Source organism: Ceratotherium simum, chromosome 24, assembly GCF_057802395.1.
Source record: "Ceratotherium simum simum isolate JZ-2026a chromosome 24, ASM5780239v1, whole genome shotgun sequence".
Taxonomy (NCBI): Eukaryota; Metazoa; Chordata; class Mammalia; order Perissodactyla; family Rhinocerotidae; genus Ceratotherium; species Ceratotherium simum.
Window position 1 is genome coordinate 26833712 of NC_141923.1, and position 25934 is coordinate 26859645.

A 25934-nucleotide genomic window follows, 5' to 3' on the forward strand; every position below is an offset into this window, starting at 1 on the left:
GAACCTGGACTTCTGGGTAACTACTGGGACAAAATGGAAGGAAGGTACAAGAAAGGTCTATTCAGGCTACATCAAAGGAATGGGCCTCACTTTGGGGGCTCCTTAGGTAGAGCTAACATTTCTGCGCTAGTTTCTAGACTTCCCAACCTTCAGATTGTCCCCGGGGCCTCTGCTTCACCTCAGGCAAAGGCTGTCGCCTGAAGACAGACACTGCCACTAGAGCTAAGGAAAAATAGTGGGAAGGCCACAATACTGACCTCTCCTTCTTTCTCCTTTTAGCCTCTCAGTGTTATGATGTACCCAGCTGGTCCTGGATCTGGTGACTCCCCAGAGGGCTTCCCTGAACAACCGAGGCTCCAGCCACAAATTGGAAATTGCACAGCTCAGACACTGGGTACTGCAATTGGGAGTATTATACAGTCCTTCCTTCTTCAGAGAGTGGTTGGGGCAGAAGAGTGAAGGTGGGGGATGGGAGAGACTCAAAGAGATCTTTGGGCAGCACAGTACTGACGGAAGACCGGGTCTTCATTTCGTGACATATGGTTCAGTCAACAAAGATTTATTTGGTTCCTACTACGTGTCTGATGCTGTTGTAGGCACTATAGAGATACCTCAATGAAAACCAACCAACCAACCAGACTTGGTCCCTGCCCTTGTGGAAATTTTTTTCCCCTTTCCTGACTCCCTTACCAATGGGACACCCCCTTTTTTCCAGATTAGGTGAAAAGGGGGCCCATTTGGAACAGGATGGGGAAGGAGACGAAGGTGTGGACTCAATTTGTGACCTATAATCTAAACCGAGGAAGACAGTATAGCCAGGAAAAGGAAAAAAATAGGGAAGAACTCGCTCTCCTCTCTGGGCTGTGAAGGGTGAGAGTATAGGAGACAGAGCTTGGTGAGGCCTCAGAGAAAGTCCAGCCCCTTATTTTACAGATGAGGAAACTGAGGGGCGAAGAGGTTATATGGTGGACCCCTAGCTAGGCGGCAACTCTGGCCTCTGACTAACACTATGCAGCCTCCCGCGAGACGCTTAATTTCAAACTCCGGCGCTTGTACGGCTGGCGGGAGCCCGGCCCGCCTGTTGCCATGGGAACAAGCTCACCGCCCCCGCGGGCGCACACGTGGCTCTCGGCTCCCAATAAAGTTGTTGTTGAAGCGCCACAGTGCCACGTGAGGCGGCCCGGGGGCGGAGCCGGGGGCGGGGGCGGGGCTGAGGGAGACCCTGCGGGCTGAGGCGAGGATCCGAGAGGGGCGCGGGCTCTGGCGCGGGCGGCCGGCCATGATCGCGTCTTGCCTGTGTTACCTGCTGCTACCGGCCGCGCGCCTCTTCCGCGCCCTCTCAGGTACCGGCCCCGCGTCCCGACAGGCGGGTGCCAGGCCCGGGCCCGCCCTGGCGGGGCCCCGCGGGGCCTGGCCGGCGTGGGCGCGTCGGGCCTTGACCCCCGTACCCCGGCAGTGCCCAGGTGTGGGGTGGCGGCCGTCGGCCCGCGACGCGGGTCCTGAACCCCTGGAGGCCCCGGCCTGACCGACGACCCTCGCGGGCCCACCTCCCCACGCCGGTGGCCTGGTGGCGTTGGGCCACAGTTAACGAGAAGGGAGCTGGGAGGGGCAGGAGCCGACCCTCCCTGGCCCGGGGGTGCAGAGCGGCTCCGGGGCCCGCTGAGTCACTGCCCAGGGGGCGGGAGAGGGTGGGCACCTCGGGGTCGGGGAGAGTGTCCGCATCCTCCGTGGGGAGGGGCCGGTGGGCCCTGGGGTCAGTGGGCTGCAGACCTGGACGTACCTGTCTCCCCCTGGGCTCACTGACCCACACCTTTCAGTGCCGTCCCTCGGTTCTCCTGTCTCAGCCGAGTGTTTGGTTGAGAAACGGATGCTCAGAATCCAGAGACACGTTTAGACCTCAGCTTTGAAGTGCTGTCCCGTGCGTTTAGAGGGAGATGAGGGGGGCGTGGAGGCAATGTCCAGTTGAGACTTTAGAGAGAGAAGAAAGTATTCTTTCACTTTTTCCTGCCTGTGTTCCCCATTCCTGGTCTTTGAAATTCCCAAGGCTCCTATGACACCGTTAGTTCCTTTCTCACATTCTGTAGAACTTACAGACTTTTCCTCTGACAATTTAAGGAGTGGAACCAAGAGCGACTTCTAGGAAATTGGGGGTCGGACTGTACATTCAGTGCTTTTCCTTTCTGGAAGTTTACACAATGTGTGTGTAACATATATATTTCATATAAGATATTATTTATTTTTTACTGTGTGTCTGCCACTAGAATGCAGGCTCCAGGAGGTAGGGTCCTGTCTGTTTTGCTCACTGCATCTCTAGTGTGAGCACACTGCTTGGAATAGAGCAGACCCTCAATTCAGGAGTGTCTTGTGTGTCCATACTTTTGAGGAATGAGAAACTCCACAGAAGTAATGGTTTTCAGAGAACTAAAGCATATTCCTTTAACCCTGTTGCTGTCATTTCTGGAGCTCTTTCCATGTGCATGATGGCAGCCTTAGTGACCTATACTACTCCAGAGGTTTCCAGACCAGTAGACAGAGTTTTAGGGATCTCACAGGAGGGGTCTCCTCCCCCTGTCCCCCCACACACCCATTAAAGTAGTCCCACTTAGTATTAACTTTGTGTATTTGGTTTCTACAGCAGATTTTCTTTTTTAATAAAAAGATTCTGCTGCTGGAAAAAGCACCACCATCAACGAAAACCTGCTAAGTTTGAAAACTAGTAACCTCACACGTAAACCAAAGGACCTCTGCCACCTGGTATACACAGAGGATGTTTCAAGGGGCAAGGATTAAGCGTGTGCCTGAGACTACAGCCAGCAACCCAGCCCATGTGTTTAAAGCAGAGTTTCCCAAACTTGGTGCTATTGACAGTTGGGCCTGGGTAATTTGTTGTGGGGCTGTCCTGTGCATTGTAGGATGTTCAGAAGCATCCTTGTCCTCTAACCACTAGATACCGGTAGCACCCCCATAGTTGTGAGAACCACAGTGTTTCCAGACAATGCCACACGTCCCCTGAGGGCAAAATCGCCCCTGGTGGAAAACCACTGGTTTAGAGGGACATAAATCTACATAGGCCAAAAATAAGATAGTGTCTTTCAGCATTGGAAACATTTTGAAAATTTTCTTGTCTTTAAAAAAAATAGAGTGATAAAACAAATCTCTGGTGATTGAGGGTCGGCGTCATGTATGCCACTTGTCCTGTGCTGTAAGTGGTTTAGTGTGTGGGGGGTATTTGCTTGCACCAAAATACTGTGCTTGGAGTTTGGGGGCTCTAATTTTAGTGTTTTTCCCACTTGCTTTCTTGCCTGTTGGCTGTCATTTGTGGCTGCTGTAGCAGAGAAATGACAGCTGTCTCTTGCTGTCAGTTGTCACCTTCTAATTTACAGCCTCTGATGTGTTATAGAACGGGAAAGCTGATAATGAAGTTTGTGAAGATTTATGAGAAGAAATAGCTTTGAGAAGAGGAGCAAGGACCTTTGCTAAGACGTTGAGACGCTCTTTTTGTCTACTTTAGGGTTTTTTCTTTTGGAATGCATTCATAGGTTAGGAGATTTATAGAACTAGAAAAGCTCTTGGAGATTATCTAGTTTAAACTTTCCTTGTCCTCATTTTATAGTCAAGAGTGAGTCCATCTGACTAGAGGCATTGTCCAAAGTCAAATGGTTTTGTTAATTTCAGTGTTTGAGCATAACCCACGGTTTTGATTCATGGTCAAGTGCTGGGTCCAATGTAACGTGGCTCTTAGAACCAGAGAGTTGGTGTTTGATAGAACTCTTAACCTCCCGAAAAAAGCGGTGTGGTTATATGTGACCATCTCTGTCCTAGATTATGTGGGACAGCCATTCTTTCATTCCTGCACTGGATATCAGATCCCTACCATATAAATTAGTTAATACTTAGAAAGCACTAGAACAGTGCCTGGTACATAGTAAGTGCTTTGCTCTGATGATGATGCTGTTCCAGGCACTAAAATGGGCAGGCTCAGTCATGGTACAATGGTGAGCAGGGTGGATATGGTTCTTGCTTGTATGGGACTTACATTCTAGTGGGGAGAAGAATGTGGGTTGGGCAGTGCAGTCATGTTAACATGGCATTTTGGCTTTCTTCTCAGATGCTTTCTTCACATGTCGAAAAAATGCCCTGTTGGCGAAGAGCTCATCCCCCCAGGTAGAGGGCAACTTTGCCATGGCCCCTCGGGGCCACGACCAGGAGGAGTGTGAGGGCCTGCTGCAGCAGTGGCGAGAAGAAGGGTCGAGCCAGGTGCTCTCAACTGAGAACGAGGGTCCCCTTGTAGATAAGGGACTAGCCCAGAGCAGTCTGGCGCTCCTAATGGATAATCCTGGAGAACAGGATGCTGCTTCAGAGGGCAAGTGGTCTAGCAGGCAGCTGAGTGACCTGCGGGCTGCGGAGAACCTGGTGGAGCCTTTCCCTGGGGTCCTAGGAGAGGAGCCACTGCCAGAGGTCGAGGGCCCAATGTGGGCAGCTGTCCCCATGCAGACCCACCCCCAGTATGCAGACTGTGCTGTCCTCCCAATGGGTCCCCTGACTGCAGAGCAGTGGGAAGAGGACCCCGCGGTGGTGGCCTGGAGCATAGCACCCAAGCCTGTGCCCCAGGAAGAGGCTCTCATGTGGCCCTTTGAGGGCCTGGGACAGTTGCAGCCTCCCCAGATGGAAATCCCATATCACGGTGAGTCTGACAACTGGCTGCATGAGCCAGGGCTGCAGGTTGTCTCGGGTGTGGGCAGAGCCATTGCTAAAGAGAAGACTCTCTGGTGGGGAGTTCTGCTGCGTTCTGTTTTTCTGAGAATCTTGCAGTATCAGATCTAGAGGGGCCTTAGAGATCATCTCATCCAACCCCATGGTCTTACAGATGAAATAACCACAGTGCAGAAAGGTAGCGGGACATGCCTAAAGTCACATAGCTAGGTAGTGGCAGAACTGAAAGCAGACCCTAGTTCTGATTCTCCATGCTATTGCTTCTCTGGAGGTGACCCTAGGGCTCCCTGGGGGTAGGGATGGAGAGCTCTCGGGGTTTCCACTCTCTGCCTCAACCAGAATAACTCCAGTTTTATCTGTATTACATATTGGGTTTCCATTGACATTTGAAGAATGAGTTCTGTGGTTCAAACAGGTTTGAAATCCACTATGCAGCTCCATGCTCAAGGGGAGATGGGGGACACGTTGTGGTCTCTAGCTCCACAGGCTTTTCCAGGTTTAGAGGTCAGAAAACACCCAAGGCTGAGATTACTCTGGAAATGTCTTTAACTTCCAGTGACTGTTAAGCACCTTCATCTGAGTGATTCCCCAGAGACCTGTAAATTTATCAAAAGTAAGAAATTGTGGACCTGTGTTTATTGAACACGGACTAGGTGCCAGGTACTATGCTAGACACTGGGGATACAGTGAGGATACAGGCCGGATTGTCTGGCTTATGGTCTAGTCTGAGAATGTCCTTAGAATGCTGCTCAAGTTGCCCCAGAGATGGATGGCTGACAGGGAAGACGAAGAAAGGAACTTTAGAGCAGTATCACTGAGTCAGGAGTGGAGATGGCCTGTGGATAACATGTACTTGTCGTGGACTTCTTCTCAACCCCTTTGCAGAAATCTTGTGGCGAGAATGGGAGGATTTCTCCACTCAGCCAGATGCTCAGGGCCTGGAGGCAGGGGATGGCCCTCAGTTCCAGTTCACTCTGATGTCCTATAACATCCTGGCCCAGGACCTGATGCAGCAGAGCTCAGAGCTCTATCTGCATTGCCACCCGGATATCCTCAATTGGAACTATCGCTTTGCAAATATCATGCAGGAATTCCAGCACTGGGACCCCGACGTGAGTGAAGAGGGGGGAAGTGCCATCTTGCATTTGCTCTGGACCTGGGCTGTTTCCCAATGCTCTTAGAAAATGAGTTCAACCCCATAGTTGTTCATATGATTGGAGTCCTGCCTGGGGCTGGAGCTTGCCTGCATGGAGTGAATGAGTTTTTGGCAGCTGCTGAGAAGACTCTCCCTAGGTACACACTTTCTAGCACCTTTATGCAGGGAGGGAGACTTGAGGGATTCAAGGAGCAGGAAACTCCAGTGCATGTGTCTGGTCTCAGCTTACCTCTGGGCCTGTTCTTGCTGCTGGTGGCTGTCTAGGAAAAGTCAGCCCTGTGGGAAGTTTCATCGTGACCCTGCCTGAGACCCACAGCAGCTTCCCACCTGGCCTCAGTGCCTGCTTCTAGGGTGGGAGTCACTCCAGCACTCCGACGACTCTGGAGTGATTGGTTTCCTTGTCAATTTCCCAGATCCTGTGTCTCCAGGAAGTCCAGGAAGATCATTACTGGGAGCAGCTGGAGCCCTCTCTGCGAATGATGGGTAATGCAGCTCTCTGGCCTGTTTACCAGTCTTTCTTCCTACAGCCCTGTCTGCTCTCTCCTGAAGGCAGCATCTTTTTCTTTTGTCTCAGCAAACCCTCAGTCTCATTGTGAGCTAGCTCCTTCTTTGTATGGGTGAGAAAGAAAGTAGAGTTCTGCGGTTTTCAAGCAATTCCAACGTATATTGCCATTTAGTCTTTGAGGTAACCAACGCTGTGAGGCTGAGTGTATTATCCCCATTTTACAGTGAGGAAACTGTGGTTCTGAAAATTTGTGTGACTTACTCAAGGTCACAAAGCTACAAAACTAGTAGGTTGTGGAGCTAGGACTCCAACTTGTCTGACTCTAGATTCCACGCTTTTCCTGTCAAGTTATATTGCTCCTTACCTTCTGTCCCTCCTTCGCCTTCTAGCCGTTCAGTCATCTAGTTACAACTGTAGGGGAACCTGTGCAGAACCAGAGAATTGGCAAGGGCAAAGACTTCCCTTATTGAGCAGCAGGAGCAATCAATGCCTTAGGCACACAGGCCTGGGCTACTGCCACTGGTTGGAGGGATTCAGGCTTCAAGGACTCTGACCCATCTCCTTGGTGGGGTGTTCCTTGCAGGTTTTACCTGTTTCTACAAGAGGAGGACTGGGTGTAAGACAGATGGCTGTGCTGTCTGCTACAAGCCCACAAGATTCCGTCTGCTCTGCGCCAGCCCAGTGGAGTACTTCCGGCCTGGCTTGGAGCTCCTCAATCGGGACAATGTGGGCTTAGTGTTGCTGCTGCAGCCACTAGTCCCAGAAGGCCTGGGGCAAGTCTCGGTGGCCCCTCTGTGTGTGGCAAATACCCACATCCTGTACAACCCACGTCGGGGCGATGTCAAGCTGGCCCAGATAGCCATTCTCTTGGCTGAAGTGGACAAGGTGGCCAGATTGTCAGATGGCAGCCACTGCCCCATCATCTTGTGCGGGGACCTGAATTCCGTCCCTGAGTCACCTCTCTACAACTTCATCAGGGATGGAGAGCTCCAGTACCATGGGATGCCAGCCTGGAAGGTGAAATGGGGGAGGCCACTGGGGGGGGTGGGAACACCGCCTAGGGAGAGATTCGGGTGCTGGCATCCAGTGCTGCTTCTGTGGCCAGGACCTCAGTTACTCCTGCTCTGGCTCCCTCCTGCTTTTTCTTGTTCTGTTGAATAGCTTGTACTCAAGCCTGGAAGTGAAGAACTCTTGAGTGCCTTTGGCATATTGGAATGCTTTCCATTTTTATCATTAATTTATTTTTAGTTTTTAAGTAATACATAAGTACATCCTTGCAAGAATTCAAACATTATAAAATGAGACCAAAGCCCCCTTTATCACCTACATTCCCCACCTTTCCCCTTAGAGTTAAGTAATAACTGTTCGAAGTTTGGCGGTGTTCTTCTAGATCGTTTTCTGTGCATTGACAGTGATAATCTATGTTCCTGTGATATTGTAATCATAATTTACATTCATTAAGTACTTACTGTGTGCCGGGTGCTGTTTTAAGCACTTTATATGTATTAACTCTTTAATTTTCACAATTTCTATCATTGCTTCCATTTTATAAATGAGGAAACTAAGGCATAGAAAAGTTAGGTAATTTGCTTGCTCTAGGTTATGCAGGTAGTTAGTGGTGGAGCCAGGATTTGAAACCAGGTGGTCTGGCCCCAGAGCTCTTGCCCTCCAATACTATGCTGTGATTGCTTCTAACAGCTGATATATAATCTATTATGTGTGTGTTTATAAACATGATATATTACTGTATATTTCATTTTGGAGCTTGGTTTTTTTTTCACTCGACAATGTGTCTATGGATCTATCTCATTCCTTTTAACTGCTGAATGTTGATAGCATAGCTATCTCATAGTTTTATCGTGGTTTATTTAGCCCTGCTGATGGGCTTTCAGCTTGTGCTGATTTCTTTATATGTCACTTAATCTCCCTGTTCCTCTGTTTTGCCCCTACTGATCCAGCTTATTGCTTAACTTTTGGCAAGGCACAGTGGAGAAAGGACACAAAATGACTGAATTATTGTTGAGCACCTTGGGCTTTTATTTTAATGAGGTTACTCAAGTGCCAGCGATGTCCTGGTTGCCATGTGTGCAGAGAAAGGCATTATCCTGCTGGAAAGGTGCAGTAATCAAGGAGCTCAGGGAATGGGAAAAAGAATTCAGTAAGTGCCTGCCATGTGACAGGCACCTAAATTAGGCATAGTGATTAAAAGCACTCATTTTGAAGCCAGACAGTCCTGAGTTCAAATCCCTGCTCTGCCACGTTGGGCAAGTTACTTAACTTCCTTAAGCCCCATTTGCCTCTCTATACACTGGGGATGTAATGGGACCTACTTCAGAGAGGCTTTTTTTGTTTGGTGGATTAAATAAAATAACGCACATAAAGTGTTTTCCAGTTCCTGCTTCAATAATTGGTGAGGGTTATTATTATCAAGATTCTTAATTGTATGTGGTATTATTACTCCATTTTATAGTAAACGATATTGAACCCAAGAGAGTTAACTAACTTGCTCAGAATCACACAGCTAGTAAATGGCCATTAAATTCCAGGTCTGTTTTACTTCAGACAGCATATTGAGAATTTATGTCCTTTAAGGGCAGAGAGATTGTGTATCACTGCTCTCTCCCCAGCACCCAGCTAGTGTCTTACACATAGTCGGCATTCAAATATTTATTGTTGTTAAATGAAATAAAGGGAATTTTGCTACCCACGTTGGAGACACGCAGATGACTGACGTTGCCGAATGTGTCCCCCACTACGTTCTGTCCGTTCCCAGGCTGCTCATTGGCTTTGACCGAGGATGGTGACGTAGATACGGTAAAGTGCTTTGGTGCATTTCCCATTCGGTTTGACCCTCTGGTTTCCCAATAATAGGCTTAAGGTGCTAGCCCCTGATTTAGAATATCCAAAGATCAGGATGAACCTTTTCCCATTGCAAATCAAAGCCCTTGAAAGTTGATATTCCCTGTGGAGAATCATGTAGATTTTTCTGAGGTGGAATTTAGGGAAGCAAATGTTCATACAGTTCTGTTTTCTTTGACTCACATACCATACTCTCTTACCCCTCGTTCCCGTCTCGTGGATATTTCAGTGTTTCCAGTAAAAAAGTAAGGATTTTGGTTAGCTCCTTATTGTTAACCTTCCCCCGAGACTTATGTGTTTCGCTTATATCATGTGTGTAGTGTGTGATTGTGTGTGTGTGTTTGTCCGTATGTCCCAAAACATGGGCTATTTACTTTTTCCATCTCGGTTTCCTCATTCCCACCTGCTCTTTCTTTGTAGGTATCTGGACAGGAGGACTTCTCCCATCAGCTTTACCAGAGGAAGCTGCAGGCCCCACTATGGCCTAGCTCTCTGGGCATCACTGATTGCTGTCAGTATGTCACCTCCTGTCACCCCAAGAGATCAGGTGAGCATGTGCCACATTCTTGGTTGGCTGTGCCTCCATCCCCATTTTGGGAGAAAGCTGGTACCTCAGTGGCAAGAGAAAGTGTAATGCCCTCTATTCTCTTAGCAAGTTCCTCTGTTTTTCTCACTGTGCTCCTCACGGTCACCCAATGAAATGGACAGCTTTAAATCATAGCCGTTGGAAAATCTCCTTGTCTTCAGAACCAGACTTCCTTTGTTTCCCTATGCTGGAAGCTTCTTAGTATTAAGGAGGGCTCAGCATGTGGCTCTTCTTCCTTTCTTTCACTGTACGGCTTTTCCTGGTTTACAGAGAGACGTAAGTATGGCCGAGACTTCCTGCTACGTTTCCGCTTCTGCAGCATCGCCTGTCAGCGACCAGTAGGGCTGGTTCTTATGGAAGGAGTGACAGATTCTAAGCCAGGTAATGGGAACTAAACTTGTTTTCTTGGTCTTTCCTCTTCATCCCTGATATCTGCCAGTTATGTGGTTTCTTAGTGTTTTCTAGGTATAATTCTTAGAGATCAACTTCTGGTAATAAGTATGCTTAGAAGGAAGGTCAATGGATGGCCACATACCTACATGGGTGTGCAACATGGTGAAAACATGGGCTAGGAATCAAGAGACCTAGGTTCCAATCAGCTCTGAGACCTTGAGTAAGCCACTTAACGTTTTTAGGCTTAAGTTGCTAATACTTATCATGTATACAGTATATTTAGGAGAGAAGATACACATGACGGGGCTTTGAAAATCATAAGGTGACAGTAGTCCTAGTTGTAATAAAAATTTACTCCTACTGAGAACTTCCAGATTGAACATGGCAGAGTATACTTGACATTCTCCCCTCCTTGTGCCTGAAACCACTTCAAAGCAACAAGGAGAATGGAAAAAAGAAGTGCAAACTCCATCTTTGAGAAAACTAGGCGATCTGAAGATATCTGAAACCATGAAGCACAATGCAGGTGGAATGGCCACAAGAAGCACTGGAGATTGTGCCGGGGTGCTGGAGGAAGTGTGGAAAGACTTGTCTGTGGGGCTATATGGATCTCAGAAAGAACCAGCAGTGTGCATTTCTTCAGGGTGAGGAGTGTACTTTGAGGCACAAAACCAAAATCCCTTGTTTCATCAACAAGAATAGGCTGCACAGGTTGTGAGAAGAGATTTTCTGAACCTGTTTTGGTCCTGAGAGGCAGTGGCCAAAGGACTCATAAGGAATCAAGCCATATTTGCATTAAGCAGTCGTGTTTAAGTGGCAGAGGGGAGATGAGATACTTATACAGCTGCATATCTGTTTGGCTGGGGAGAAGTAAAGATTAAAAGGACTCACACCCAACTCTGCATCATAAGGAAAATTCCTGTTACTTGGAATACCTACCCAGTTCTTCCCTTACATAAATTTTGTTCAAATAGCTGGTACAGAAAAACCTCAACTAATTCAAAGCTGGGCTGCCCAAAGGAACCAGCATGAGATCTGTACTAAAATACTACAAGAAAAAAAGGTAAAAGGAACGGGAAACATAAAAGGCAGATAAAGACTACTTATTTCAAAGATAAAGATTGTTGCCGTGGAGCATATGAAAATTATGATTATTTTCCCATGAAAAAAAATTAAGCAATTGCCTTTATAAAATAAGAACACAAAAATAAAATAATTCTTTTATAAAATAAGTTCAGGCACATGGCAAGACATTACAAGATGAAATGTAAGCTGCAGAGCTCAGGAAAGAAGTGGAATAAAAAATAAACATCACATCAAATGAAGGCAGAATTGGATACAGCACAGGAGAGAATAGATACTGCTGAAAACAGGCAAGAGACAGAGGCCAGGAAAAAGAAAGGCAAAATGAAAAGGAAATAAAAGGATAAACAGGACTAGAGAGAAGATGACAGAGTGGAAGATAAGGACATCCAACATACACGTAATTGGAGTTCACAAAGAAGAAAACGAATATAATGGCACAAAAGAAACATTTAAAGGTATGATTCAAGGAAAGTTTTCTCAAAATGAAAAGATCTGAAACTTCAGGTTGAGGGGCTGTACCATGTCTAAGTAAAAAATGCCACGAGAATCAACACTAGGACGTACTAGTAAAGTTACTACAAGTGAAAGATAAAAGAACCATGTGGGCAGTGGAACCAAAAAGATTGAGCTACTTTTAAGGGTAAAAATAATCAGGTTGGCTTCAGACTTCTTAACGTTAACATTCAACGCTAAAGGAGAGCGAAGCGAGGGCGAGCTGCTTCAAGGGAAGAAGGTATGGCGCAAGAATTTTATTCTCAACCAAAAGCCATTTTTTTTTTTTGTGAGGAAGATCAGCCCTGAGCTAACGTCCATGCTGATCCTCCTGTTTCTGCTGAGGAAGACTGGCCTTGGGCTAACATCTGTGCCCATCTTCCTCCACTTTATAGGGGACGCCGCCACAGCATGGCTTGACAAGTGGTGCCTTGGTGCGTGCGCGCCCGAGATCCAAACCCGGGCCACCAGCAGCGGAGCATGGGCACTTAACCGCTACACCACGGGGCCGGCCCCTCAAAAGCCTTTCCTGAGAAACTATTAGAAGAATAACTTAAGACAACAAGCAATGACTGGAAAAACTATAGTAAAAGGTCTGGTGGTGAGCAATGCATTCATTTATTTCTTGAAGGAATTTAATTTGAATTGGCATTTTGCACAGAGCAGCAAACATTTCAATGGCTCAGTTTTCTTTTTTAATTGCAAAGCTAAATGTATTATTACAACTGTGGCAATAACAATATTAATAACAATGATGGCTGCCACGCACTGAGCGACTAGCATGTGCCAGGAACTGGGATAAGTGCCTCTATCAGTTGGGCCTAGGCAGGGACACAGTGGCTCAGTGTTTTAAGGTTACAAAATTCTAAAGTTAAACAGTAGCAGCATCTCAGAGAGTTAATTAATTTCATGTTAAGAATAGGTTTTAAAAAAAAAATCAGTGCTGTACTTGAAGCATAAAATAAACATTTCAATTTAATAACAAAATTAATCCAAGAACTTTTAAAATACATACTGACGATCACTTTTTAAGTAGAATCCTTGTATAGGGGGAAATATCTAGTTCACTAACAGTGCAAAATAATAGCAGTATTTTCAAAATTGAGTTTGTTAGATTTGGGTAAACACAGCCATCCACTGCATACTGTGAACATGCCCTTCCCTTTGTTTAGTATCTCCAGCTAGGGCTGTTGTGTGAACAGCCTCCTGATGAATCTCTTTTAACACTCCAAATCTAAAAAGCTGCCACCATTTTTAGGCCATGAGTAGAAAGACTTAAGTGTAGTACAAGGAAATCATAGTGTGTGAGTTCTTTTTTCTAGAGGATGTGTTTAGATGTGCTAACAAATAATATTTCCAGTCCAATACCAGAGTCATCCAACCCATCTGTGCACATCAAAACTTGCTGACTGGACTGCAACACTGACTTTAAAGGGAAGCATCTGAGTTGTGAAAGGAGGGACAGTGCTGGGTAGTGATGGTCTGCCTTTCTCACAGGCTGACAAGGCATTGAGCGGGTGCATTCTGCATCACCCAGGGTGTATAATAAAAACCACTGTGGTTCTCACTCTCCCAACTCCCTTTGGGAGGAAATAATTCATAAGAAGAGAATCTAAATTTTAATTCCCCCTCTTGTTAATAGTTTTAATTATTAATGATTTCTTCTTGCCAATATGGTTCTTCAAGACACAGAAAGGGGCTACTGTGTTTTCTTTCTCATGAGCACTTGCATGTTTACATTGAGCCCTGGAGCTTCAGGTCTTTTAACATGTAGGAAAAAACTATATGCCCAATTAAGTGCATTACAGGAAAAAACAATTGCTAATAGATGATTTTTATAAACCAGCATTTACAAACTGACTAGATGGCCACAGAGCAAAGGCTGTCTGATCAATTTTCTAACCAGGAAAGTTCTGAATCCAGCTTCACCACTGGCCTGTGCCTGACACAGCTTACTATCCTCTTCCCAAGTACTTGCAGAAGAACTTACTTGCTTGGCTGATACCAAGTGCTGAATGGGCCCAGGAAGATGTGGCAGCTCAGGAAGAGGCAGCTGTGGCCCAGGTGCTGGTGTGGCCTGGTGGGGGTGGGGCAGGAGGAGGCCTCCAGTCCTGTGTAACTGCCAGAGCAGTGCTGTTTGTACACAGTGCCACATGGCAGAACCTGGTGTTGAGGGAAACCGTGTTCGGTATCCTGCTGGTCACTGTGATTTTTCTGGCGTTGTAGTGGTAAAGGATGTGACTCAAAATGAAGATATTGTCATGAATATTTATGCTCCAGATAGTATCACATCAACAATCACAAAGTGAAACTGCAGGATTTAACAAGGAGTAATAGTCAGAAAATAACCAATGGTAGAAGGTTTTAATTCATCTTTCTCAGTCTGCAACAGATCAAGTAGATAAAAGATAGCTAAGAATATAGAAGACTTAAGTAACATGTATGGTAAATCTGATGTATATCAAACTCTGAACATTGAGAGCAGAGTATCCGTAGGAGATTCATAAGAACTGAGCATATGTTAGACCACCCAAAAAACCTCAATAAATTTCAAACAGTAGAAGTAGTATAGTCAACTTTCTCTGTATAGTCAACTTTCTCACGTGCAGCAAAAATAGAAATTAGCAACAGAAAAGAAAACACTATCATCTGGACATTTAAAAAATTTCAAAAAACTTTTGGATCAAAGGTGAAATATCAACTGAAACTACAGAATATCTGGAAAATAACAATAATGAAAATACCATATATTTGTGGGATATAGCTAAAACAATGTTCAGTGAAGAACTCAGAATTATACAGAATATTTAGAATCATAGAATTATATTAATAGATAAAAGATGAAAGTAAGCATCCAACTCAAAAAGTTAGAAAAAAAAAACAAATAAACTGAAAGAAAGCAGAAGGAAAGAAGATAAAAATGGAAATGATTTAGAAAACAGAAGGGCCGGCCCCGTGGCTTAGTGGTTAAGTGCGCATGCTCCACTACTGGCAGCCCGGGGTTCGGATCCCGGGCACGCACCGACGCACCGCTTCTCCGGCCATACTGAGGCCGCGTCCCACATACAGCAACTAGAAAGATGTGCAACTATGACATACAACTATCTACTGGGGCTTTGGGGAAAAAAAAGGAGGAGGATTGGCAATAGATGTTAGCTCAGAGCCGGTCTTCCTCAGCAAAAAGAGGAGGATTAGCATGGATGTTAGCTCAGGGCTGATCTTCCTCACAAAAAAAAAAAAAACAGAAAAATAGTAGAACTAATAAACTCTAAGTACTGGTTGTTTGGGTGAAAAACAGCTGTCAATTAGATAAACCCATTAGTTAACCTATTTAAGGGGACAGGGGAGGAGCAAGCAAAAATATCCAGGTGCAGAAGAATTAATAGTATTGTAAGGGTTCTTTGCTCAACTAAGTGCAAAAGAAATTGAAAACTTAGGTGGCATATATTAATTTTAGAAAATGTAATTTACTAAAACTGATTGCAGGAGAGAGAGAGAATCTAAATAGGTGAACTACCACAGGGGGAAAAAATAGAAAAAGTTCTCAGAGATGCAGTCCCACAGAAACACCAGGCTCAGATTGCTAGGAGAATGCATCAAACCTTTAAAGAACTTGTAATTCCATTACTATTTAAATTGTTACAGAGGACAGAGGAAAAAGGGGGTCAAGTTATTTATGAAATAAGTATTTTGACACCAACACCTGACAATACTTACATAGGAAAAGAAAACAACAGACTTACATTCCCCACTTACGAATATTGATGCAAAAAAATTTAAATAGAAGATCAGGAAACAGAATCTAGCAGCACATTGAAAGAGCAGTATACCATGACCAAATGGATTTTATCAGAAATGTAAAGATAGTTTGATATTGGGAAATTTATTAATATAATTTACCATGTTCATATATATGAAATATATTAAAATATATGAAAAGCATGTCATCCTATAGATGTCGAAGAGACATTTGTTAAAATTCAACATCTATTCTAGATTCTTTTAAAAAGAGCCCACTTAAGGAAAAAATAGGTGATCTCTTAGGGAAATGCAAATCAAAACTACAGTGAGATATCACCTTACACCTGTTAGAATGGCTATAATTAACAAGACTAGAAATAAGTGTTGGAGAGGATATGGAGAAAAGGGAACCCTTATACACTGTTGGTTGGAATGCAGACTGGTGCGGACACTGAAAAACAGTATGGAGATTTCTCAAAAAATTAAAAATAGAAATACCATATAATCCAGCTATTCTGCTACTGGGTATTTATCCAAAGAACATGAAATATATAATTCAAAAAGATTTATGCACTCTTATGTTCATCGTAGCATTATTCACAATAGCAAAGTCATGGAAGCAGCCCAAGTGCCCATCAACAGATGAATGGATAAAGAAGATGTGGTATATATACACAATGGAATACTACTCAGCCATAAAAAAGGACAAGATCGTGCCATTTGCAACAACATGGATGGTCCTTGAGGGTATTATGCTAAGTGAAATAAGTCAGAGAAAGACAAATACCATATGATTTCACTCATGTATGGAAGATAAACAAATAAACACACAGATAAGGAGAACAGATTGGTGGTTACCAGAGGGGAAGGGGGTAGGGGGAGGGCTAAAGGGGTAAAGGGGCACGTGTATATGGTGACAGATAGAAACTAGACTATTGGTGGTGAACACAATGCAGTGTATACAGAAACTGAAATATAATAGTAGACACCTGAAATTTACAGAATATTATCAGCCAATATGACCTCAATAAAATAGTTTTTTAAAAAAAGGTAATCCCATACACCATTAAAAATACATGTATCTCGGTCAGTTGGAGCATGCTGTGGTGGTGGGGAGGAGCGGGAGGAGGGGCATGGAGCCTCCACCGGCTGAGGAAAAAAAAAAAATTTATCTCAGCTCCAAAAATCAGCATTCTTGCTTAAAGATGACACTCTAGCATTTCCATCAACGGAGCAGGACAAGGATGACCACTATCATTATTCAGCTGAGTTCAGAGATACCAGCCAATGGAATTAGAAATTAGAAATATAGGTAAGAGGGCCGGCCCTGTGGCTTAGCGGTTAAATGCGCGCGCTCTGCTACTGGCGGCCCGGGTTCGGATCCCGGGCGCGCACCGACGCACCACTTTTCCGGCCATGCTGAGGCCGCATCCCACATACAGCAACTAGAAGGCTGTGCAACTATGACATACAACTATCTACTGGGGCTTTGGGGGAAAAAAATAAATAAAATTAAAAAAAAAAAAAAAAGAAATATAGGTAAGAAAATAGAAGTAAAATAATGAAAGGAGGGGGTAAATTATTACTTGCTGCTAATATCGTTATATAACTGGTAATCTAAGAGAATCAACAAATGACTATTATAAGCATTAAGATAATTCAGGAAAGTAGCTGGGTACAATATTAATATACAGAAGTCAATAGTATTTATATATAAAAATAATATTTGTTAAAAGATATAATGAAAAAAAGCCCTATTTATAATAGCAACAAAAAGAAAAAGCAACAAAATTAATTTAACAGGGAAAATGTAAGAGATATAAAGAAATATTTCATTTCCTCTAAATTATGAAATTTATTGGCATGAAGTTGTCTATAACGTTCCCTTTTCAATAAAAACAGCTTTATTGAGATGAAATTCACATACCATAAAATTCACCCATTTAAAGTAAGTCAGTGGCTTTTCGTATATTGAGTTGTGCAGCCATCACCACAGTCTAATTTTAGAACATTTTCATCACCCCCAAAAGGAGCCCCATAGCCATTAGCAGTCATTTTCCATTCACCCTTCCTCTGTGAAAAATCAATTGACCATGACGTGTGGGTTTCTGGACTCTATTCCATTCATCTATATGTTTATTCTTATGCTACTATGACACTGTCTTGATAATTTTAGCTTTGTGCAAGTTTGAAATAAAGTGTAAGTCCGGTAAGTTGATTGTTATGTTTCAAGATTATTTTGGCTATTCTGAGCCCCTTACATTTCTATATGGATTTTAGGATCAGCATGTCAATTTTTGTAAAACTAGTTGAGATTTTGATAGGGTTGTACAAATCTATAGATCAATTTGGGAAGTATTGCCATTTTAACAATATTATCTTATGATCAGTGAACATGGATGTCTTTCCATTTATTTAGATCTTTCATTTCTTTCCATATTTTGTAGTTTTCAGTGTATAAGGCTTGTACTTCTTTTGTTAAATTTATTCCTACTTTATTCCTTTTGATGCTATTGTAAATGGAATTTTCTTAATTTCATTTTTGGATTGTTCATCGCTAGTGTATAGAAATGTGATTTTGTATATTGATCTTGTATCTTGCAATCTTGCAAACTCATTCATTAGTTCTAATAGTTTTTTAGTGGATTTCTTAGGATTTTCTATATATAAGATCATGTCATCTTGTAAATAGAAATAGTATTACTTCTCCCATTCAAATCTGCATGCCTTTTACTTCTTCTTCTTCCATAATTGCCCTGGCTGGAACTCGCAGTGCAGTGTTGAGTGGTGAGAGTGTATGTCCTTGTCTTGTTCCTGATCTTAGAGGTAAAGCTCTCAGTCTTTCACCAGTAAGTATGATGTTAGCTGTGGGTTTTTTGTGGGTTCCCTTTATCAGGTTGAGGAAGTTCTTCTAGTCCTAGTTTTTTAAGTGTTTTTTTTTTTTTTTTTTAATCATAAAGGGGTGTTGGATTTTGTCAAATGTTTTTTCTGTGTCTATTCTGATGATCATATGGTTTCTGTCCTTCAATATTCTATTAATATGATGTATTATATTCATTGATTTTCAGATGTTAAACCAACCTCACATTCCTAGGATAAATTGTGCTTGGTCGTAGGATATAATCATTTTTATATTTTGCTGGATTTGGTTTGCTAGTATATTGTTCTTTTGGTATTCTGAGACTCAATTTCCAGCATTGTGAGGGAGGGGTTTCCCCCCACACCAACAAACACTTCAACTCAGTTCTGACACTATCTACCCAGAGACAGCATCAGATTCCACAAGTTAAGGAGTCAGTCCTACAAGACTGCCTCCCCTTCTCAGATGCCAGTTGCAAGCCCAGGTTGTTACCTGTACTTCTGACCCACTGACTGGCTATAAATCAGAGGTTCCCATGACCCCGCTCCTTCCTTGGGTTTGATTAATTTGCTAGAGCAGCTCACAGAACTCAGAGAAACATTTTACTTAGCAGATTCCTGGTTTATTATAAAAGAATATAACTCAGGAATAGCCAGATAGAAGAGATGCATAGGGCAAGGTATGTGGGAAGGGGCACGGAGCTTCTGTGCCCTCTCCAGGTGTGCCATTCTCGCATCTCCCTGTGTTCACCAACCCAGAAGCTCTTCGAACCCTGTCCTTTTGGGTTTTTATGGAGGTTTCATTACACAGGCATGCTTGATTAAATCGTTGGCCGTTGGCGATTGAGTCAACCTCCAGCCCCTCTCCCCTCCCCAGAGGTCAGGGGCTGGGACTGAAAGTTCCCACCCTCTAATCACAGGTTGGCTCTATTGGCAACCAGCCCCCATCCAAAAGTCACCTCACTAACGTAACAAAAGACGTCTTTATCACTCTCAACACTTAAGAAATTCCAAGGGTTTTGGGAGCAGTGAGCCAGGAACTGTGGAGGAAGAGCAAATATATATGAAAAATATATTTTGGTCATCTGAATAATCAAAATATATAAATAAGTCACAATATTGCAAATGTTGAGGAATTTTGCGTCTATATTCGTAGAGGATTTGGGATATTGGTCTGTAGTTTCTTTTGTGATATTTTTGTCTGGTTTTAATATCAGAGTAATACCTCATAGCATGAGTTGAGAAGTGTTCCCTCTTCTTTTATTTTTTGGACCTATTTGTGAAGAAATTGTATTAACTCTTCTTTAAATGTTTGGCAGAATTCACTAGTGAAGCCATCTGAGCCTGGGCTTTTCTTTATGGGAAGTTTTTAAATTATTAGTTAATTTCTTGTTATAGGCCTATTCAGATTTTCTATTTTTTCTTGAGTCAGTTTATGTAGTTTGTGTCTTTTTAGAAATTTGTCCATTTCATCTAAGATATCTAATTTGTTGATATATAGTTGTTTATAATATTCTAATTTTTTTTATTTCTACAAGGTTGGTACTGATAGTCTCTTTTTCCCTCCTGGTTTTAGTAATTTGAGTCTTCTCTCTTTTTTTCTTGGTCAGTCTAGTTAAGGGTTTGTTAATTTTGTTGTTCCTTGTTATCCTGTTGTCTTAGTCAGTTCAGGCTGTTATAACAAAATACCACAGACTGGGAGGTTTATAAACAACAGAAATTTATTTCTCACAGTTTCGCAGGCTGGAAGTCCGAGATCAGGGTGCCGGCATGGTCTGGTTCTGGTGAGGGCCCTCTTCCGGGTTGCTGACTGCCAACTTCTTGTTTATCCTCACGTGGTGGAAAGAGGGCAAGAGAGCTCTCAGGGATCCCTTTTTTTTTTTTCTCTTTTGAGGAAGATTGGCTCTGTGCTAACATCTGTTGCCAGTCTTCCTCTTTTTCTTTTTTCTCCCCAAAGCCCCAGTATATACTTGTGTATCATAGTTGTAGAGTTGTAGCTCTTCTGTGTGGGACACTGCCTCAGCATGGCTTGATGAGCGGTGAGTAGGTCTGCGCCCAGGATCCGAACCAGTGAATCCTGGGCCACCAAAGCAGAATGTGTGAACTTAACCTCTATGCCACCGGGCCGGCCCCTCTGGGATCCCTTTTATCAGGGCATTAATCCCATTCATGAGGACTCCACCCTCATGATCTAACTACCTCCCAAATGCTCCACCTCCTAATACCGTCACTTTAGGGGTTAGGATTTCAACATATTTTGGGGAGACACAAACATTCAGTCCCTAACACCTGTTGTCAGTTGGATCTGTAATAATATCCCCTCTTTCTTTCCTGATACTGGTAACGTGTGTCTTTTTCCTTTATGTGTGTGTGTACGTATATATGTATATATAAGTGTGTAGACGTGTACGTATGTGTGTATGTATACATACATAGATGCATACACACATACGATGGATGGCGAGTGATGGAAAATCTCGGGGAATACCCCAGGAATTTGGTAGCCTTGGTTGCCTCTGCAGAGGGGAATTGAGTGGCAGGGGCCCTGGAGTAGGGGAGAGACTTCTCACGGATATTTTCCTCCACAGTTTGATTTTTGTACCATGTGACTCTATTCCCTAATCTAAAGAATAAATTTAAGTGAAGAAGAAAAAGCTGCTGAGCCGAGGAAGAAATGTCTATGTTAGAGGCCACTGTCTGTCTGTCTTCCTGAGGTTCTTGCCTTTGGTCCATTGGTTTCTTCCTCTCCTCAGCTTTTCTCTTTCCCTTCCCCCTTCTGGAGCAATCCAGGCAAGGAACTGAGAGGGGTTGCAAGGTGCAAGGTGCAAGGTTCTGACCCTGCGTCACTGTCTGTGCAAGATAAACCCTCTTCTCTCTGGTCTTCCACAGAGCGACCTGCTGGCTGGGCCGAGTCCGTCCTTGAGGAAGACAGCTCTGAGCCTGAGCCTGAGCCTGTCTTCCCCAGGTAATCTTCCCTCCAGTTCTCTGCGGCTTGCATCCCAGCCCCTGTCTAGGTGGATGAGAGAGGTTCCCATTGGCTTTCCTCAGGCTGATTTGGGGGAGCATTTCTTGCTGAGCTCTCTCTCCCCCTAATGCTTGTTAAGCTTGTGGAGGGGCACACAGATTTGCAGAGGCAGGGGGTGACTCACCGGTTCTTGCAGATGAAAATCCCATGCCCTTTTCTTCAGGGAGTGAGGCCTCACAGAAGAGCTTGCTGATCCGCAGACAAGGGTACATTAGGTATACTTCACCGGGTAGCGAGAGGAGAGTGGGGGTGAGGAATGTCGGGGGATTGAGTATAAATGTGTCTGTTTCTAGGCTAATTTGAGCTAAGACTGTCAGCCCCTTATTAGCATGGGAAGGAATTTGCTGAGATTGAGTTATTTGGGATCATCCCTTAAAAAACTTTATAAAACCCACAGAGAAAGTGACCTGGGGAAAAGTTCAATCATGTTTGTTGACTGACATGTTCTCCTCCATCCTTGTAGGACTGTAGGCACCATCCAGCACTGCCTCCACCTGACCTCGGTATATGCTCATTTCCTGCCCCAGCATGGCCGCCCAGAGGTCACCACCATGCCCTTGGGTCTTGGAACAACAGTGGATTACATCTTCTTCTCAGCTGAGTCCTGTGAGAATGAGGAGAGAACTGGTAAGCCTGGAGGACCGTGAGTTCCCAGAAGCCACCCCCAAGAGTCCCTGGGAACAGCTGATGGTAGGTTAGGCATTAGGTCTCGTAGCTTGGGCTGCTGGGACCTGACCAGCAAAGAAGCAGATTTCATACCGGCCTGGCACTGGTCGTCCTCCTCAGACTTCCCTTAGGCCACTTGCCTGCCTTCTCCTTTTATCCGTGTGGCGTTAGAGAGAGGTGGGCAGAACAAGCACCCTCCATCCCTATCATAGAGATGAAAATAGAGCTCCAGGAGGTGATTGGGTTTGCTCAGTGGCAGCCAGGTAGTGAGGGACTTGGTTGGGTTAGAGACCCTATCTCCTGTCTCCTTGCCCCATACTGGTAGTCACAGTGTAGCAGTCTACCAGTCCCATGCCAATTTTGTTGAAGGCGTGTCTTTTAAAATGTTTAAATTGATTACCTATGTTTAAAAATCAGATTTTATATAGAAAATCGAGATTTGCAGCTTCTCTTGCAAAATCAGATGATACGTTTTTGGGCATACGTTCTCAAGTTTGCCTCTGTTCCCCCGAACCCCTCTGCTTCATTCATTGCTATATTGTGGAGTATCTGAGAACATGAGGCCTCAGCCAGAGGCAGCAGGAGAGGTGAGGGAGGCTGGGGCAGCCACGGGGGTGCAGCCTCCATCAGGCGTGGCCCTTGCAGCAGGGCTGTGGCTGCTTTACCCACTGGCTTCTGCTTTGTGCCCCAGATCGCAGGCTCTATCAAGATGGAACTCTCAAGCTCCTGGGCCGTCTCTCCCTCCTCTCTGAAGAGATTCTCTGGGCTGCCAATGGCTTACCCAACCCCTTCTGCTCTTCAGACCACCTCTGCCTGCTGGCCAGCTTCGGGATGGAAGTCACTGCCCCATGAGGGGGCTCCCAGGGGAAGAGAGCTTCTCTTCCAGAAGAGCTCCCTGGATCAGAGACTGTGGAAATATCCCATGCTTCTGGAAACTTAGATCCAAGAAACTTTCGTCCCCTCCCCTCCCCCTCCTTGTTCCCTTTTTCCCATAGTTAGATTTTCTCCAGGCCCATCCGTGTTCTCTGCCTGTGGTCCCTTTTCCGCCCCAACCTCTTCCTAATCCTGTGCCACATATGCAGTGGCCCCGGGAGAGGCAGAAGGGGGGGAGTCCCTCTTCCTTCCATGTATCCAGCACTCCCCCTCTATTTTTAATTACCAGGGTTGCGGGAGCTACTGATCTCTTGGTTATTTGCTTTCAGGCCGTTTCTTGGTGGTACCTTCTGACCCGACCTCCCTGCTTTCACGATCTCTGGGCCCAGCACTCTTGCCAGGCACACACACATGAGACGTGTGTAGGGTGGGTGCTTCCTCTGGGAAGGGACTGCTCTGCGTGGGCATGCCTGCTGGTGACCAGCCAAGTTTCCACACTGGGGCTGTTGGGCTAGGGGCAGGTCAAGAGCTGTGTGCTGCCAGGAAGCAGCAGGGCCATGGGCCCTTGTCTCCTTTCATCTTCTGTGTTTCATTAAGCCTTCATTGTGCCAACGAGGGCATACTCATCATCTGGGCTGGGCTCTGGGAACGAACGGGCCCCATGGCCAGGGGCAGCAGATTCAGGGATGCTCTACCTGCCCCAGCGGCCTCTGCGCCTCCAGTCAGAGCTCCCGACAGCCTGGCATGCTTCCTCTAGGGCTCATGCCTTTCCCCAGGCTGCTCTGAGGGAGGCAAAAGTGTGGGGGTTAATGGGCTGGGATAGTGGTTTAAGGTTTAAAACTCTTTAAGGATGAGGAGAAAGAACCTTCAGGAAACTCTCCTCTCATTGGACTCTGCAGCCTGCAGAACTGGGGCGAGGGTGGGAGTCCCAGCAGGGAAAGAGCAGCAGGCTCTGCAGCTGCCTCGGCTGGGACTCAAGGCCTCAGGGGCTTGTTCTCTTTCCTCTGCACACCTGAGAGCAGCCTTCTGTTCCTCTCCTCCCACCATGGTTTACTTTTTGCTGCCTCCCTCATTTCTTTCCATTTTCTCCCTAGAAAATCCTGGTACTTAGCTCAGGCCAAACCTTCTCAGCAGAAAGGTGGCCTTGGGCAAAACTGGTGCAAGAACCCGAGGTGGCAGTGCCTGAGGATTTGCTCTGGTCAGCAAGGCCTCGGCCGCTTGTTGCCTCTGCTTTCCCTCTCCTAGCGCACGGGTACCCTGGCCCATTCAGGGGGCTCCCGTGCCCACACGTGTCACCTGCATGCCTTAATTTGTCATTGCTGGGGTGTGGCCTGGAGTGCCCCTGGGCCAGCTCCTCCTCACGTCTCCCGTAACATGGAATAGCCACTGGCCCTGCGGATGTGACTTGCTGTTGCCCTGCTCGGCCTCCAGAGTGGGATTAAAGGAAGAGCTGAGAGGCTGGAGTTAGGGACAGTTAGCCAGAGGCTAATGTCCTCTCCTGTTTTTTGATCCAAAGACCCAGCTTGAATGCTGCTGCTGCTTTCATGGTTATAAGCTTTCCATGCCTAGGCTCTGGGGAATTTGTCTGTGTGTGTATATTTTTAAACATTGTTTCTTGGGTACTGGGCATGTGCCTGTCTGAGCCCCAGGCCTGTCTGTCCACACCCCACCGTTCGCTCTTTTTCTCCCTGGGCACCTCCTGAGATGGTCTCAAGACTGCGCTATTGATTCCTAGGACCACGGCCCACCACTGTTCCCTTCGGCCATGAAATGCAGTTTATAAATGGCTAAAGGTGGCAGAGGCCAGGAGCTTGATAGGTGATCTTTTCCTTGTTTTCTTGTTTCTGTTTTGCAAATGAAATGGGGGTTTTAAATGGTCATTTAAACTCTTTTCCAAATAAAGGTTTACTTTTCCCCCCTACTGTTGGTCACTTTATTAGGATCCAGAAGGGCACGGGGGAGAGAAGGCCTGGAGAATGAGGTGGGCAGAGAGGAACAGACTGCTCCTAGGGTGTGGTCTCAAGTCCTAAATCTAGACCCGAGAAAGGCATTGTGATCTCCCTGTGATAACTGAGGCAGATTCTCTCTGCGCTGAGGCCTGGAAGGAACGGGGCCTGGGCAAACCTGCCCTGACTTCTGTGGAGTGCAGCTCTCTTCTCCATCCTCGCCGAGCTAGCAGAGAAGAGCTCTTCCTGCAGCTTTCGTCCTTATCCCATCTGCTGCCCCGTACCTCCCCCCAGTCCATGCTACATCTCAGGAGAGTCTGTGCCGAAAGTGGACGAGAAGTGTTTCTCTGGTCAAAGCTGTGGCAGCTGCATGAGGCACGATGCGGTGGCAGATGCCTCTTGCTGAGCATCTATTTCTGATCATCTGTTTTGCATTCTGGAGCCAAGGCTGAGCTGTGGGCCATCTGTTGCTGGAAAGGTTTCTCGTCCTTCCCAGGCCTCACTCTGCCGGGACTTGTGTCTTCCTCCAGCCTCCCTGCAGCAAATCCACCAAGCCCACGTGCCCATGGGAAACCTGGAAACCAGGCTTGGCCTTCTGCCTTATCCGAACAGACTCCCAGACCCCACAACTCTGAATCCGTCTCTGAGAATCTGAATTATTTAAAGCTGCCTGGGTGCTTCTGTTGAACTACCTGGGCTGGGATTCAGCAGAAAGAAAAGTTAGCCACTTGTCATCTTGGCCTCGTCACTTGGTGACTGTGGGTAAGTTTACCCCTCCTTATGTTTCAGTTCAGATATCTTGGTGAAATGGAAATTAAAGTAATAATCTTTTCCACTGGTGAGGAATTTTCAGCTCTGAAATTGCGTTTTTTGGGCTTTGGTAAGCAAAGGATGCTGAGAATTCCAGAGTACTGTTGGTAGGAGATGAGGGTAGGCAGTTCTCCCTGGCCAGATGGATGACTGGCCCATGGGCTGGGATGTATCTTAAAGCTCCTATGCTTTGAGGTGTATCCCCAGGGACCTCTGTCCAGGCC

The 25934-nt window shown here is 45.4% G+C and overlaps 1 protein-coding gene across 2 annotated transcripts; it reads left to right on the forward strand.

The window, feature by feature from the left end:
- Nucleotides 1–279: 279 nt before the first annotated feature.
- ANGEL1 (angel homolog 1) lies at nt 280–24875 on the forward strand. 2 transcript variants are annotated; one of them, XM_014784446.2, is made up of 10 exons: nt 280–394; nt 4109–4684; nt 5599–5825; nt 6283–6352; nt 6958–7391; nt 9654–9780; nt 10090–10200; nt 21280–21355; nt 21879–22042; nt 22773–24875. In XM_014784446.2, the coding sequence occupies exons 1-10, from the start codon at nt 292–294 to the stop codon at nt 22931–22933; spliced, it is 2049 nt and encodes a 682-aa protein (XP_014639932.1). In that variant the 5' UTR covers nt 280–291; the 3' UTR covers nt 22934–24875. The 2 variants fall into 2 exon arrangements, with proteins under 2 accessions (XP_014639932.1, XP_004426447.1); XM_004426390.3 differs by lacking the exon at nt 280–394 and adding an exon at nt 1219–1343.
- The last annotated feature ends 1059 nt before the right edge of the window (nt 24876–25934 follow it).